This window comes from Nilaparvata lugens, unplaced genomic scaffold (assembly GCF_014356525.2).
Source record: "Nilaparvata lugens isolate BPH unplaced genomic scaffold, ASM1435652v1 scaffold7411, whole genome shotgun sequence".
NCBI classification, from domain to species: Eukaryota; Metazoa; Arthropoda; class Insecta; order Hemiptera; family Delphacidae; genus Nilaparvata; species Nilaparvata lugens.
In genome coordinates this window covers 1-13,564 of record NW_024093160.1, presented here as the reverse complement: position 1 = coordinate 13,564, position 13,564 = coordinate 1, and the positions used below count along the sequence as shown (strand labels likewise).

General features: G+C 38.9%; 1 protein-coding gene across 1 annotated transcript; it reads left to right on the top strand.

The window, feature by feature from the left end:
* Positions 1 to 347: 347 nt before the first annotated feature.
* On the top strand, positions 348 to 12,537 carry LOC120356652 (rho-associated protein kinase 2-like; the record flags this gene model as incomplete). The annotated part of the gene is made up of 4 exons (XM_039445608.1): positions 348 to 636; positions 4,094 to 4,362; positions 7,989 to 8,082; positions 12,447 to 12,537. Coding segments are annotated over 4 exons (708 nt in total), but the record flags the coding sequence as incomplete, so codon positions are not given.
* Between the last annotated feature and the right edge of the window lie 1,027 nt (positions 12,538 to 13,564).

Sequence of the window (13,564 nt, the reverse complement as noted above, 5' to 3'; positions counted from 1 at the left end):
CTGATATGGGATTAAAGTTTTTATAGTAAAAATCTATAATACAAACAAAATTATGAAATTAGTAGATAAATATTGATGTTCTATTAAGGATAATAATAAGAAAGGTTATTTTTAGAAAAATGAAAAACAGTAAAGAGAAGAATGAAGAATAAATAATAGTTTCAATATTTACAGTCTAACTAAATTTTCACAATTTTCCACTCCAATATCAACCAACCAGGAAAATAAACTTTTCTTGAACCTGTGTCTATTGAATTCAAACCAATATTGGTTTTGAAACATTGATTGATTGATGATTGATATGTGTTGCAATGACATGTGTTTGATTGATTCTTTGTTGGTTGCAGTCGAAGACGCTGCAGGCACAGGTGGACCAGGAGCAGGCGAAGAAGTGTTCGCTGTCCTCTGAACTGGGTCTGGCCAACTCGGAGGTGGCGCACCTGCGCGCGCGCGAACTGCAACTGACTCGCGAGGTGCAACAGTTGCGCGAGGCCAAGCGAGTCATCGAGGACGAGATGCATCGACTCAAGACACAGCACTCGGTCGACGACCTCCAGATGAAGGAGCTGCACGATCAGCTGGAGACTGAGCAGCATTTCTCTGTGAGTTGCTGCTTCATACCTCCAATAATTGGTGGTGATAAGGGATATTGCATTTTTTGTATATGACAGCCTCACTCAAAATAAATGTGTTACTTATTGGAGGGTTTCATAAGCAAAGTAGCTGGATATGTATTGTATTATACATAAAACAAGGGTTCATGATCAAAGTATCTGATCAAAGTATCTGAAAAATGTAGCTGATCAAAGTAGCTGGAATATGTATTGTTTTATACATAAAATAAGGGTTCATGATCAAAGTATCTGAAAAATGTAACGTTTTATACTTTTGTCTTAATATTTGGTAGTAGTTGAAGGGATTCCACTCATACTCACAGTTTCACTGTCCTTGTAGATGACAAAAGCTGATAAGTCACATTTTCGACCAAATTGAGTTATGCATATGGTTGTGTTCAGAAAAATTAGATCTATAAGATGGTATAACTAGATATATTGTATCTCTGTAAATAGCTGAGATAATAACCTAAATTGAGAACTACATAACCCATACAACTTAGCAAACAGTTCAAATTAATTTACCTTGATCAATACTCGTACATAATATCAATTAATTCATAAAATTATTTTCAAATTGTAAAAAATTGATTACATTGTGACTTGAAACATTTGGCAAATGGCAAAATATGATATCTCTGACATCACTTGCAAAAAATCTTAAGTAGTTAATTCAAATAAATGTTTTAGCCAGTGATAAGAGTTATTAGTTTTATTAGGCAATCATCTCCACATCTGAAATTCAATGTATTACCTATTGGAAGGGTTCATGATAAAACTATCTGAAAATGAATTGTTTCATACTCTTGTCAGAATATTTGTTAGTAATTGAAGGAAATCGATCTATTCTCACTGTTTCACTGTCCTTCAATTGCCTGTAATAAGAGATATTGCTTTTTTTGCAATCAGCTGCTCATCTGAAATTCATGTATTACCTATTGTAAGGGTTCATAAGCAATAATTTGAGAAATATATTGTTTTATACTCTTGTCGTAATATTTGGTAGTAGTTAAAGGGATTCCACCCATACTCACTGTTACAGTGTCCTTCAATAGTCTGTGATAAGAGATATTTCTTTTCTTGTATATATGATAACCTCACTCAAAATCAATGTGTTACTTATTGGAGGGCTTCACTAACAAAGTAGTTGGAATATGTATTGTTTTATACTCTTGTCATTATATTTGGTAGTAGTTGAGGGGATTCTATCCATTCTCACAGTTGCACTGTCCTTTAATAGTCTGTGATTAAATATATTGCATTTTTTTGTATTCAGCAGCATCTCTCAAATACATGTGTTCCTTATTGGAGGGATTCAAAATCAAAGTAACCGCAATTTGAATTGTTTTATACTTTTGTCTTAATATTTGGTAGTAGTTGAAGGGATTCCACTCATACTCACAGTTTCACTGTCCTTGTAGATGACAAAAGCTGATAAGTCACATTTTCGACCAATTGAGTTATGCATATGGTTGTGTTCAGAAAAATTAGATCTATAAGATGGTATAACTAGATATATTGTATCTCTGTAAATAGCTGAGATAATAACCTAAATTGAGAACTACATAACCCATACAACTTAGCAAACAGTTCAAATTAATTTACCTTGATCAATACTCGTACATAATATCAATTAATTCATAAAATTATTTTCAAATTTGTAAAAAATTGATTACATTGTGACTTGAAACATTTGGCAAATGGCAAAATATGATATCTCTGACATCACTTGCAAAAAATCTTAAGTAGTTAATTCAAATAAATGTTTTAGCCAGTGATAAGAGTTATTAGTTTTATTAGGCAATCATCTCCACATCTGAAATTCAATGTATTACCTATTGGAAGGGTTCATGATAAAACTATCTGAAAATGAATGTTTCATACTCTTGTCAGAATATTTGTTAGTAATTGAAGGAAATCGATCTATTCTCACTGTTTCACTGTCCTTCAATTGCCTGTAATAAGAGATATTGCTTTTTTTGCAATCAGCTGCTCATCTGAAATTCAATGTATTACCTATTGTAAGGGTTCATAAGCAAATAATTTGAGAATATATTGTTTTATACTCTTGTCGTAATATTTGGTAGTAGTTAAAGGGATTCCACCCATACTCACTGTTACAGTGTCCTTCAATAGTCTGTGATAAGAGATATTTCTTTTCTTGTATATATGATAACCTCACTCAAATTCAATGTGTTACTGATTGGATGGCTTCATCAACAAAGTAGTTGGAATATGTATTGTTTTATACTCTTGTCATTATATTTGGTAGTAGTTGAGGGGATTCTATCCATTCTCACAGTTGCACTGTCCTTAATAGTCTGTGATTAAATATATTGCATTTTTTTGTATTCAGCAGCATATCTCAAATACATGTGTTCCTTATTGGAGGGATTCAAAATCAAGTAACCGCAATTTGAATTGTTTTATACTTTGTGTTAATATTTGGTAGTAGTTGGAGGTAATCCATCCATTCTCACTGTTGCAGTCTCCTTCAATAGTCTGTGATTAGGGATATTGCTTTTAGCAATTAGCTGGATATCTGAATTCAATGTATTACCTATTGTAAGGGTTCATGATCAAAGTATGTGGCAAATGTATATTTTTTTACTCCTTTCATAATATTTCATATGGTTGGAGGGTCTCCACCCATACTCACGGTTACAGTATCCTTAATTGTATGTGATAATCAATCAAACAACATTTCTATCCCATTGAACACAAAATACAAATCAATAATTCTATCCCATTTAACACAAAATACAAATTGCAATAAAAAAACAGGCTTCATGATGGTGTGTGCTGAAAATATAGAAAGAACGAAAAATACCTAGCCAACTATAGTTCCCATAGTCAATAATTCTTTTCAATGTAACACTAATGAAATCAAAATACAAATTTCTAATAAAATATCGCTTTTATTGTAACTGACAATATCCACATATTGGAACTGACAATATCCACATAATTTGAACTGACAATATCCACATAATTTGAACTGACAATATCCACATAATTGGAACTGACAATATCCACATAATTTGAACTGACAATATCCACATAATTTGAACTGACAATATCCACATAATTGAAACTGACAATATCCACATAATTTGAACTGACAATATCCACATAATTGGAACTGACAATATCCACATAATTGGAACTGACATATCCACATAATTGGAACTGACAATATCCACATATTTGAACTGACAATATCCACATAATGGAACTGACAATATCCACATAATTGGAACTGACAACCTTGCTTTATTCCATCTAAGAAGGAATTATTCTCGAGAATATTCTCTATATAAATGATTTTTAACAAAATTACTATGGCCCTTTAAAAAATTATCAAGTAGCTCTTCATAATTATTATAATAATTATCCTGAAGCAAGAGCCTTGAAATGGAGAAATTCTACAGTCTCTGTTCATAGTGTAAATTTTAGTGTGTGTGTTTTGTGTGTGACAGTCGTTGTACAAGACCAAGCCGAGGAGCTGAAGGAGGAGGCTGAGGAGAGGTCGCGATCCGTTCTGGAGCTGGAGGAGGAGAGGAGCAGCCTGGCACACCAGCTGCAGATCGCGTTGGCGCGTGCGGACAGCGAGGCGCTCGCCAGGTCGATTGCCGAGGAGACGGTCGGCGACCTCGAAAAGGAGAAGACCATCAAGGAGTTGGAGCTCAAAGACTTGCATGCCCGCCACAGAGCTGACATGGCGGCCTTGGACTCCAATTTGGTTAAGGTCAGTTTATTTCTAGCAATTTATCTTAAGTGTATTATAATAACTAATAATAATATCTAGTGACCTGGCTGGCTCAGGTCTGGTGTAAGAGTTTTCAGGTCGCAACTGATCAATTTCAGGGCCTCTGACATGACCTACCGAATGCTTTCCAGGCAGCCGGGACCGACGAATTAACGTGTCCATTCAAAACAAGGGAGTGGCTCTAGATAAATGTCTTGCCCGGGCCGGGATTTGAACCCGGGCCTCTGAATCATAAAGCCAGCATCTGATCCACTCGACTACGGCCACTCCATAAGTGTATTATGAACTTTGGAATCATTTTTTGGGGTAACTCCAGCAGTGTAGTGGAGGTGTTTAGATTACAGAAGTGGGCATTGAGGGTGATGATAGGGGAGTCAATTCGAACTAGTTGTCGGCCCTACTTCAGAGAACTTGGAATCCTCCCACTCCCAAGCCTTTATATTCATAAAACAATCTGCTTTTAAAAAACACATGAATGAGTTCAATGCAGGAGAAATATTTCACCAATATTCAACCAGACACAGAAATAATTTGAGAGATGATGCACACCGAAGTACTATATATGAGCGAGGGATAAGGAGTTCAAGTATCTGGATGTACAACTTATTGCCATCTCACATGAAAGAAACGTCAGGTAAAGTTTTTAGACTTTTATTGAAAAAAGAGCTGCTATCCATATGTGCCTACTCAGTGGAGGAATATACTGATTTTTTTCGCCACACTGCACAGAAAGCAGCTGTTTTCCAGTCCCTACGTAGATCTGAAAGACATTGTTTGCAGACGACTCTTGTTTGACGTCAGAACAGGTTTCTTTCCGGCTAAGGCCGGAAAGAATACCCTTTCCGGCCGCTAAATTTCAAGTGTGCTAAAACAGCTGATCAAAAAACTTTTCATTATTTGAGTTTATTATTCAATAATTAAAACATTTATAATAATATTATCTTATTGTCATTTGAAAGAATAAAAAAGTATAAACTCAACCTCCCACATAATTGAACATAATCTTTTAGGTTATTTAGACAAATCAGAATAAAAAATAAAAATACTTGGACAATTTCCTGATATTCAGAGTACCTCTGCTAGAGCTATGACCTTCCACTTTTGCTTTCGGAAAATTTATTTATTTATTTGTCTGTGTGGCGAAAAATAGTTTGAATATACTATTACAAACTTCAAGATGGAGGTTAAAGAAGATAGATAACATTTTACTTTTTGATTAATGAGAAATTGACAAATCCTTATACCTCTTTTACAGGTGGTCAGTGGATGAAATGATAATAATAATAAAAGTGTGTGATTACATTGGATGCGTATGAGCAAATACACGCTTGGTTATGCATGACCAAGCTTGCAGATGAGAATTAAATCTGGAAAAAGCTGTGAGGAATACTCACACTGAAAGCGTGCACTTGCTGGTTGCGTTCAGCGTGTGAGCAGCTACATGCAAGTCACAACGTGTTTCGATGGCACAAATTGTGTTTTTCATCTCATGCATGATTCGACTTGCACTTGCACATACATGCATCTAATGTGATCACTCCCTTAGGCTAGGCGCGCACCAGTAAGTTAAGACAAGTCTAGTCACGTTCAGTCACGTTTAGTCACAATACTTCACATTGTTGTTTATGACGCAACTCACACTGATTAGTCTTTGCAATTAGACATGTCCTCATAAGCAACTATGTGAAGTATTGTGACTAAACGCGACATAGAGGGTGGTTTATAATAATAAACATTAGAATTATTATTAGTATTGAACTCAGGTATAAATAGAAAATAATCTACTCACCTCAACATTAATGTTCAAGATCTGAACATTAGATCTATAGAGACAAGATCTATATAGACAAATTACATACTGAATTACAATATACAAACGTTTATGAAAATACATACTCCCATCAGGTTGGACGACTTATTTCAATATTTCGATTCATCCCTGAGTGTGTGCTTATTCAAGTTGTGCTCTTTTCAATAACAGGTGGATCCATTCAATAAGTTTTGTATCAGTAGAACTATCATTCAACGTTCGTTCTGTATCATCAGAAGCTAGATTCATTTGATACATTTTGTATCAGTAGAACTAGTATTCAACATACATTCTATAACATCAGAAGATAGATTCATTTGATAAGATTTGTATCATTCATTCATTCCATACCATCAGACGATAGATCCATTTGATACGTTCTGTTTCAGTGAACTATCAATCAACATTCTTTTTGTATCATCAGAAGATAGATCCATTTGATACGTTCTGTTTCAGTAGAACTATCATTCAACATTCATTCCGTATCATCAGAAGATAGATCCATTTGATACGTTCTGTTTCAGTAGAACTATCAATCAACATTCGTTCTGTATCATCAGAAGATAGATCCATTTGATACGTTCTGTATCAGTAGAACTATCATTCAACATTCATTCCGTATCATCAGAAGATTCATTTGATACGTTTTGAATCAGTAGAACAACATTAATCTGTATCATTCGAATATAGATTCATTTTATACGTTCAGTATCTCTAGAACTAGGTAGTATTCAACATTCATTCTGTATCATCAGAAGATTGATTCATTTGATGCGTTCTGTATCAGTAGCATATTGTTAAACATTCATTCCGTATCATCAGAAAATAGATTCATTTGATACGTTTTGAATCAGTAGAACTAGTATTCAACATTAATCTGTATCATTCGAATATAGATTCATTTTATACGTTTTGTATCAGTGCAGTGGAACTATCATTCATCATTCATTCCGTATCATCAGAAGATAGATTCATTTGATACGTTTTGTATCATTAGATCTATCATTCATTATTCGTTATGTATCATCATAAATAAATTCATATAATTCGTTTTGTATAAGTAGAACTATCATTCAACATTCGTTCTGTATAAGTAGAACTATCATTCAACATTCGTTCTGTATCATCAGAAGATAGATTTATTTGATACGTTTTGTATCAGGAGATTTATTATGCTCAACTCACACTTACGCGACTCAGGTCGAGTTGAGACCCGACTCTACTCGAGAGCATGTGTTTTCAAATGGTGACAGTCGCGGAGACTAGAGTCGACTGGTCTGAGTGTCACCATTGGAAACACAAGCTCTCGACTAGAGTCTAGTCTCTTCTTGACCTGAGTCGCTTAAGTGTAAGTTGATCCTTATTGAACATTCGTTCTATATCATCAGAAGATGATACATACTCAATCAGATTGGACGACTTATACAATTCGTGATTCATTCCTGAGTGTGTGCTTATTCAAGTTGTGTCCTTTTCAATAACAGATAGATCCATTCGATCTATTTTGTATCACTATCATTCATTCATTCATTCTGTATCATCAGAAGATTAATTCATTTGTTACTTTTTGTATTTGTAGAACTATCATTTAACACTCATCCTGTATCATCAGAAGAGAATAACTCATTGTGTTGTTGTGTAAACATTATAAATGCACAATTTAAGTTGAGTAATTTAAATGATTGACAAGTCCTTACACCCCTTTGAGAGGAGGTCAGTGGCTGCTAAATTATCTATCTATCTATCTATCTATTATATTAATGGAAAGTTGTATTATGTTTTCTTATTTGTGCAGTTGAAGGAGAGAGAGACTGAAAACAAGAAGACCATCGATCAACTAATGAAAGACAAAGAAGACCTAAGTCACCAAATGAAATTGATGCAAGAAGGTAAGCAATATTCCATCTTAGAAAAAAAGAAAATAATAATTTTTGATTGAGCGGCCTGATAAGCTAGCCAGCTTATGGTGATTATCATAGAGAAACAAAGTAGATATCCCATGGTATAGGGCGTTTATGTCACATTTTTTACTGTTAACTCAAGTCGATTATTGTCGATTAAACTATGTGGAATAAGATATTCATTTGAAGATAGATTACAATATGATATTTTCATCTTCTTCCAGAAAGAAAGGTTTAACAGAAAAGAGACTGTTACCATAGATAAACAATAACGTAAATAGATATTATTTATTCATTTACAATGCAAATACCACTAATGTAATAACATTGAAAGATAAAATAATAAGGTAGTCCTTGTGCTATTTTTCTTCCAAATTTATAGGTGATATCCCATGGTACAGGGCGTTTATGTCACAACTTTCACTGTTAACTCAAGCCGATTACTGCCGATTATTGTCGATTTTTACTGTTTTGGTCGTGTAAGATTGTATGAACGGTACAATATGAGAGACTACCAGCGTCACACAGCTTTACGGGTAAATTGTGTAGTACAGTCATAAGCAGTGTGTCACAAAGTAAAATTGTGACGAGAAAATAATAAATAATATTATTGAAAGACGCTCGGCTATCAGCAATGCTAGCCGACCGCGGAGATAAGGGAGGTACCGATGGCGCACCATCTTCCGCGCATCGAGACGTTTTCCACCGCCTCTGGCGGCGGCTCAACTCCATCCCCTCCACTTTGGGGGAGTATTTAAACGCCGGACGAGCCCAGTCCACAGCATTCCGCTCACAACCTTCCTGCTCCTGGTACAGCGGCCCGTGGCTGCCGTACGTCCCCGACCTCCTGCCCTGGTACAGCGGCCCCTTGGCTGCCGTACGTCCTAACCTCCATCTCCCTAGGGCACAGCGGACCGTTGTCTGCCGTCCCTGTCCTCCCATATACCTAGGGCACAGCGGACCGTTGTCTGCCGTCCCTGTCCTCCCATCTCCCTAGGGCACAGCGGACCGTTGTCGCCGTCCCTGTCCTCCATTCCCCAGGGCACAGCGGACCGTTGTCTGCCGTCCCTGACCTCCCATCACCCTAGGGCACAGCGGACCGTTGTCTGCCGTCCCTGTCCTCCCATTCCCCAGGGCACAGCGGACCGTTGTCTGCCGTCCTGACCTCCCATCTACCTAGGGCACAGCGGACCGTTGTCTGCCGTCCCTGACCTCCCATCACCCTAGGGCACAGCGGACCGTTGTCTGCCGTCCCTGTCCTCCCCTTTCCCCAGGGCACAGCGGACCGTTGTCTGCCGTCCCTGTCCTCCCCTTTCCCCAGGGCACAGCGCACCGTGTCTGCCGTCCCTGACCTCCCATCTACTAGGGCACAGCGGACCGTTGTCTGCCGTCCCTGTCCTCCCATATACCTAGGGCACAGCGGACCGTTGTCTGCGTCCCTGTCCTCCATCTCCCTAGGGCACAGCGGACCGTTGTCTGCCGTCCCTGTCCTCCCATTTCCCCAGGGCAAGCGGACCGTTGTCTGCCGTCCCTGACCTCCCATCACCCTAGGGCACAGCGGACCGTTGTCTGCCGTCCTGTCCTCCCATTTCCCCAGGGCACAGCGGACCGTTGTCTGCCGTCCCTATCCTCCCATTTCCCCAGGGCACAGCGGACCGTTGTCTGCCGTCCCTGACCTTCCATTCCCCCAGGGCCAGCGGACCGTGTCTGCCGTCCCTGACCTCTCATCTCCCTAGGGCACAGCGGACCGTTGTCTGCCGTCCCTGTCCTCCATTTCCCCAGGGCACAGCGGACCGTTGTCTGCCGTCCCTGTCCTCCCATTTCCCCAGGGCACAGCGGACCGTTGTCTGCCGTCCCTGTCCTTCCATTCCCCCAGGGCACAGCGGACCGTTGTCTGCCGTCCCTGACCTTCCATTAACCCAGGGCACAGCGGACCGTTGTCTGCCGTCCCTGTCCTCCCATTTCCCCAGGGCACGCGGACCGTTGTCTGCCGTCCCTATTCTTCCTCTCCCAGGGCACAGCGGACCGTGTCTGCCGTCCCTATTCTTTCCATCCCCTCAGGGCACAGCGGACCGTTGTCTGCCGTCCCTATTCTTCCTTCTCCCCAGGGCACAGCGGACCGTTGTCTGCCGTCCCTATTCTTCCTTCTCCCCAGGGCACAGCGGACCGTTGTCTGCCGTCCCTATTCTTCCTTCTCCCCAGGGCACAGCGGACCGTTGTCTGCCGTCCCTATCCTTTCTGTCCTCCTTTTCCTACCCACTGGAGCGGAACCGAGGCCGTAAGGCCCATACAAAATTACATCAAAGTGGTGTCATCAGAGAAGAGGGCGACCTTCACGCCGTCAGAAGCACCAGGAGGTGCTGTTCACGCCAGCTGGGATCAAAGAAGAAGGAAGAAGAACTTCGACTTGCCTCCTTTCCCCGCCCACATTACGACTGAGCGAAGTATCCAGGAGCAACACCTGGGTATCAATCACCCACCTCTGAAGCTACTCAGGGTGTACGTGATAAGTGTACTAATAGTATTAGAGTTTGAATAGGATACCCTATGGAGGATTCTCTTGTACGAAGTATTTATAGTATTATAGAACAGAAAGAAGTTGTTCATTAGTCCCTAGACTAGATAGCAATCTATCGTTGAAAAAAAAGCTTTACGAGTAAAGAACTACGTGGACTATCGGCTTGAGATAACAGTAAAGGTTACGACATAAATGCCCTATACCATGGGATATCTACTTATGTTATGTTTCTGTATGATATTGTTTACTACAGAGATTCACAGTGATTATACTGCCTATTGGTATGCTACTCTTTCAAATATTCATGAAAAAATTAGCTTTGTCCTCATTCCCTAAGGAAAGATACAGGTTCTATGTGTTGCGAATGAACAAGGAAGATCGAATGAATAACAATGACAACTTGAGAGACAAAGCAAAGTTTTCATTTATTTTCTTGATTATGAATAAATACATAATGAATTATGTGAGCACTCACCTTTACTAAACTCTTCACCTCATAAAATTATAAGAATCTTGGAACAAACCAGACATTTCTTTTATATCGTTCAGAGGTTGAGTAAGGATAAAACAAAGCAAATAATCAGCCTTCATGTTGCCTACTTGAACACTGCGCCTCAGTTCACTTTTACCTCCAGTTATATCAAACTCAGTGCGTACAGTCTGGGTCCTGTAGCTTTGCCTATTGGCGGAGGGCCACGACTACAATACTACCCGTTCAAAAACATCGAACATTTTTGGTATCTTTCCAAAAGCAACAGAGGCTCTTTTGTATCTTCTCAAAGCAAACGTGTTGCATCCGAGAAGATACACAAGGAGCACAAATGTATCTTCCATAAAAACAGATGCTCTTTTGATCTTCTCAAAAGCAACATGTTGCATCCGAAAATATACACAAGGGCTTCAATGTATTTCCCCATAAGCAACAGATGCTCTTGTATCTTCTCGAAAGCAACATGTTGCATCCGAGAAGATACACAAAGAGCCTTAATGTATATTCCAAAAACAGCAGATGCTCTTTGTTGTTCTCAAAAGTAACATGTTGCATCCGAGAAGATACACAAGGAGCACAAATGTATCTTCCATAAGCAACAGATGCTATTTGTATCCTCTCAAAAGCAACGTGTTGCATCTGAAAAGATACACAACCTATCAGCTGACATTCGTTCAACATGCTATTTCCATTGTTTGTGATACTTTGCGTCTCTCTCATTCATGAAGAATCTCTGTGTTTAGGGAGCTTCCTTCAAGGAACCTCTTTAGGAAGATCCCTCCATCTATAGTGAGGTCTACGTTATAATGGCATGGATAAAGAGAGAAGAATATCGATGCGATTCCCTGCATTAATTAATTATATTTCTACACTGTCAAAAACATAATTGGCATCGTTGTGGACCTAGAAAAGGATGGTACAACCGGCTTTGTCGAATTATAGACAAGGATAGCAAAACCAAAGTTGATCAAATACTGTCATTATAACGTGGACCTCACTATAGGGTCTTTGAAGCCTGATGATTTTGCAAAGCCGTGAATATCACCCCGCGAACCATACCTTGCCTATGCGTTTCAAAGTCACAGAGGCAGAGCTAAGGGACTCGTACTGTAGTGCTGCATGCAACGTGTCTGCTCTACGTTCGCGATCTATGAGCTGCTTAGCTCATCATTTCAATTTCAATCTATAATTGCAATTAAATTTCAATTTATAATTTCATCCTAAACATCTGATAATCAGGCAGAGGATGAGTAAAAATTTGACATGTATCAGTCATGAGTCATAAATTTTACAATGAATAACATCCATTAAATGGGTAATAATGAGTGGTGGCTTGTTGTGCAGATGTGCGATCAGCGGCCGGCTCTGTGGAGGAATTGGAGCGCCTGCGCAACAACTGAAACAGGAGCAGATGCTGAAGGCGCAGGCTGTCAACCAAGCTGCCGAGACATGAACCGCAAGGACGTTAACGCAGCCGCTAGTGGCAAGGGCAAGAGCAAGGTGTCCTCGGCCGATCTGCGCCGCAAGGAGAAGGCGTGCCGCAAGTTGCAGCAGGAATTGACGCAGGTATGTATCGCGAGCAAATTGTAAAAATATGACAACAAGCACAAAATGTTTGACAAACGGTTGATATGGTTGTGTTGATAAATACCACAGCTTTGCCATGGTTAGACAAATCCTCTATCACATACCAAAACATTATTTGTGCAACTCTCTCATCTATTGTCCCTTGAGTTTTTTAACAAACATGTTTGTCGAATATGTGAGTCATTAGGAGATAAGTCTTTTTCGCCACACTTGGATGTAATGAGCTGGTTTACGTGCGTCATATGGAGGCCGAAAGTGATTGTTTTCCGACCAGGCCGGTAAAACTTTACGGCCCTAGGGCTGTAAAATGCCTTGAATAACAGCTGATCGTGTCCGATCTCACAAAAATCATAGAGAGATAATCTCATAATGACTGTAATAATCTATATAATTATGTATCGTGAATCGCGGTATTATGTCTATAATAATATATTTTATAAATTACTGTTTCATAATTTAATATTTATTATTGTGTTTTGATATCAAACAATAGAATACGATGATATATCTCCATACCGGAACAATATAATGTGGGCTACATTGTCCTTGTCAGAAAGGTACGTATCGCAAGTATTTGAAAGTGAAGAATCGAATTTGAATTCAAAGTACAATAATTGTATCAATATTTAATGTGAGGTAGAGTAATAATTGTTTCTTTTTATTATCGAATTCCACTTCTTAATGCAATACAATCAACAATAATAAATAATAAGCAAATACAGCACAGATCTGAAGTTTAAGGTAAGCCTACTGGTGAAACTCAGCCTTGACTGAAAAATTCCTAGTAATTTTTCCGTAATTCATTATTAAAACTTTTAGATATTTTTCTTCAATATTAAACCATATAGAAAACATTAGGCCCACTCAAGATTGAA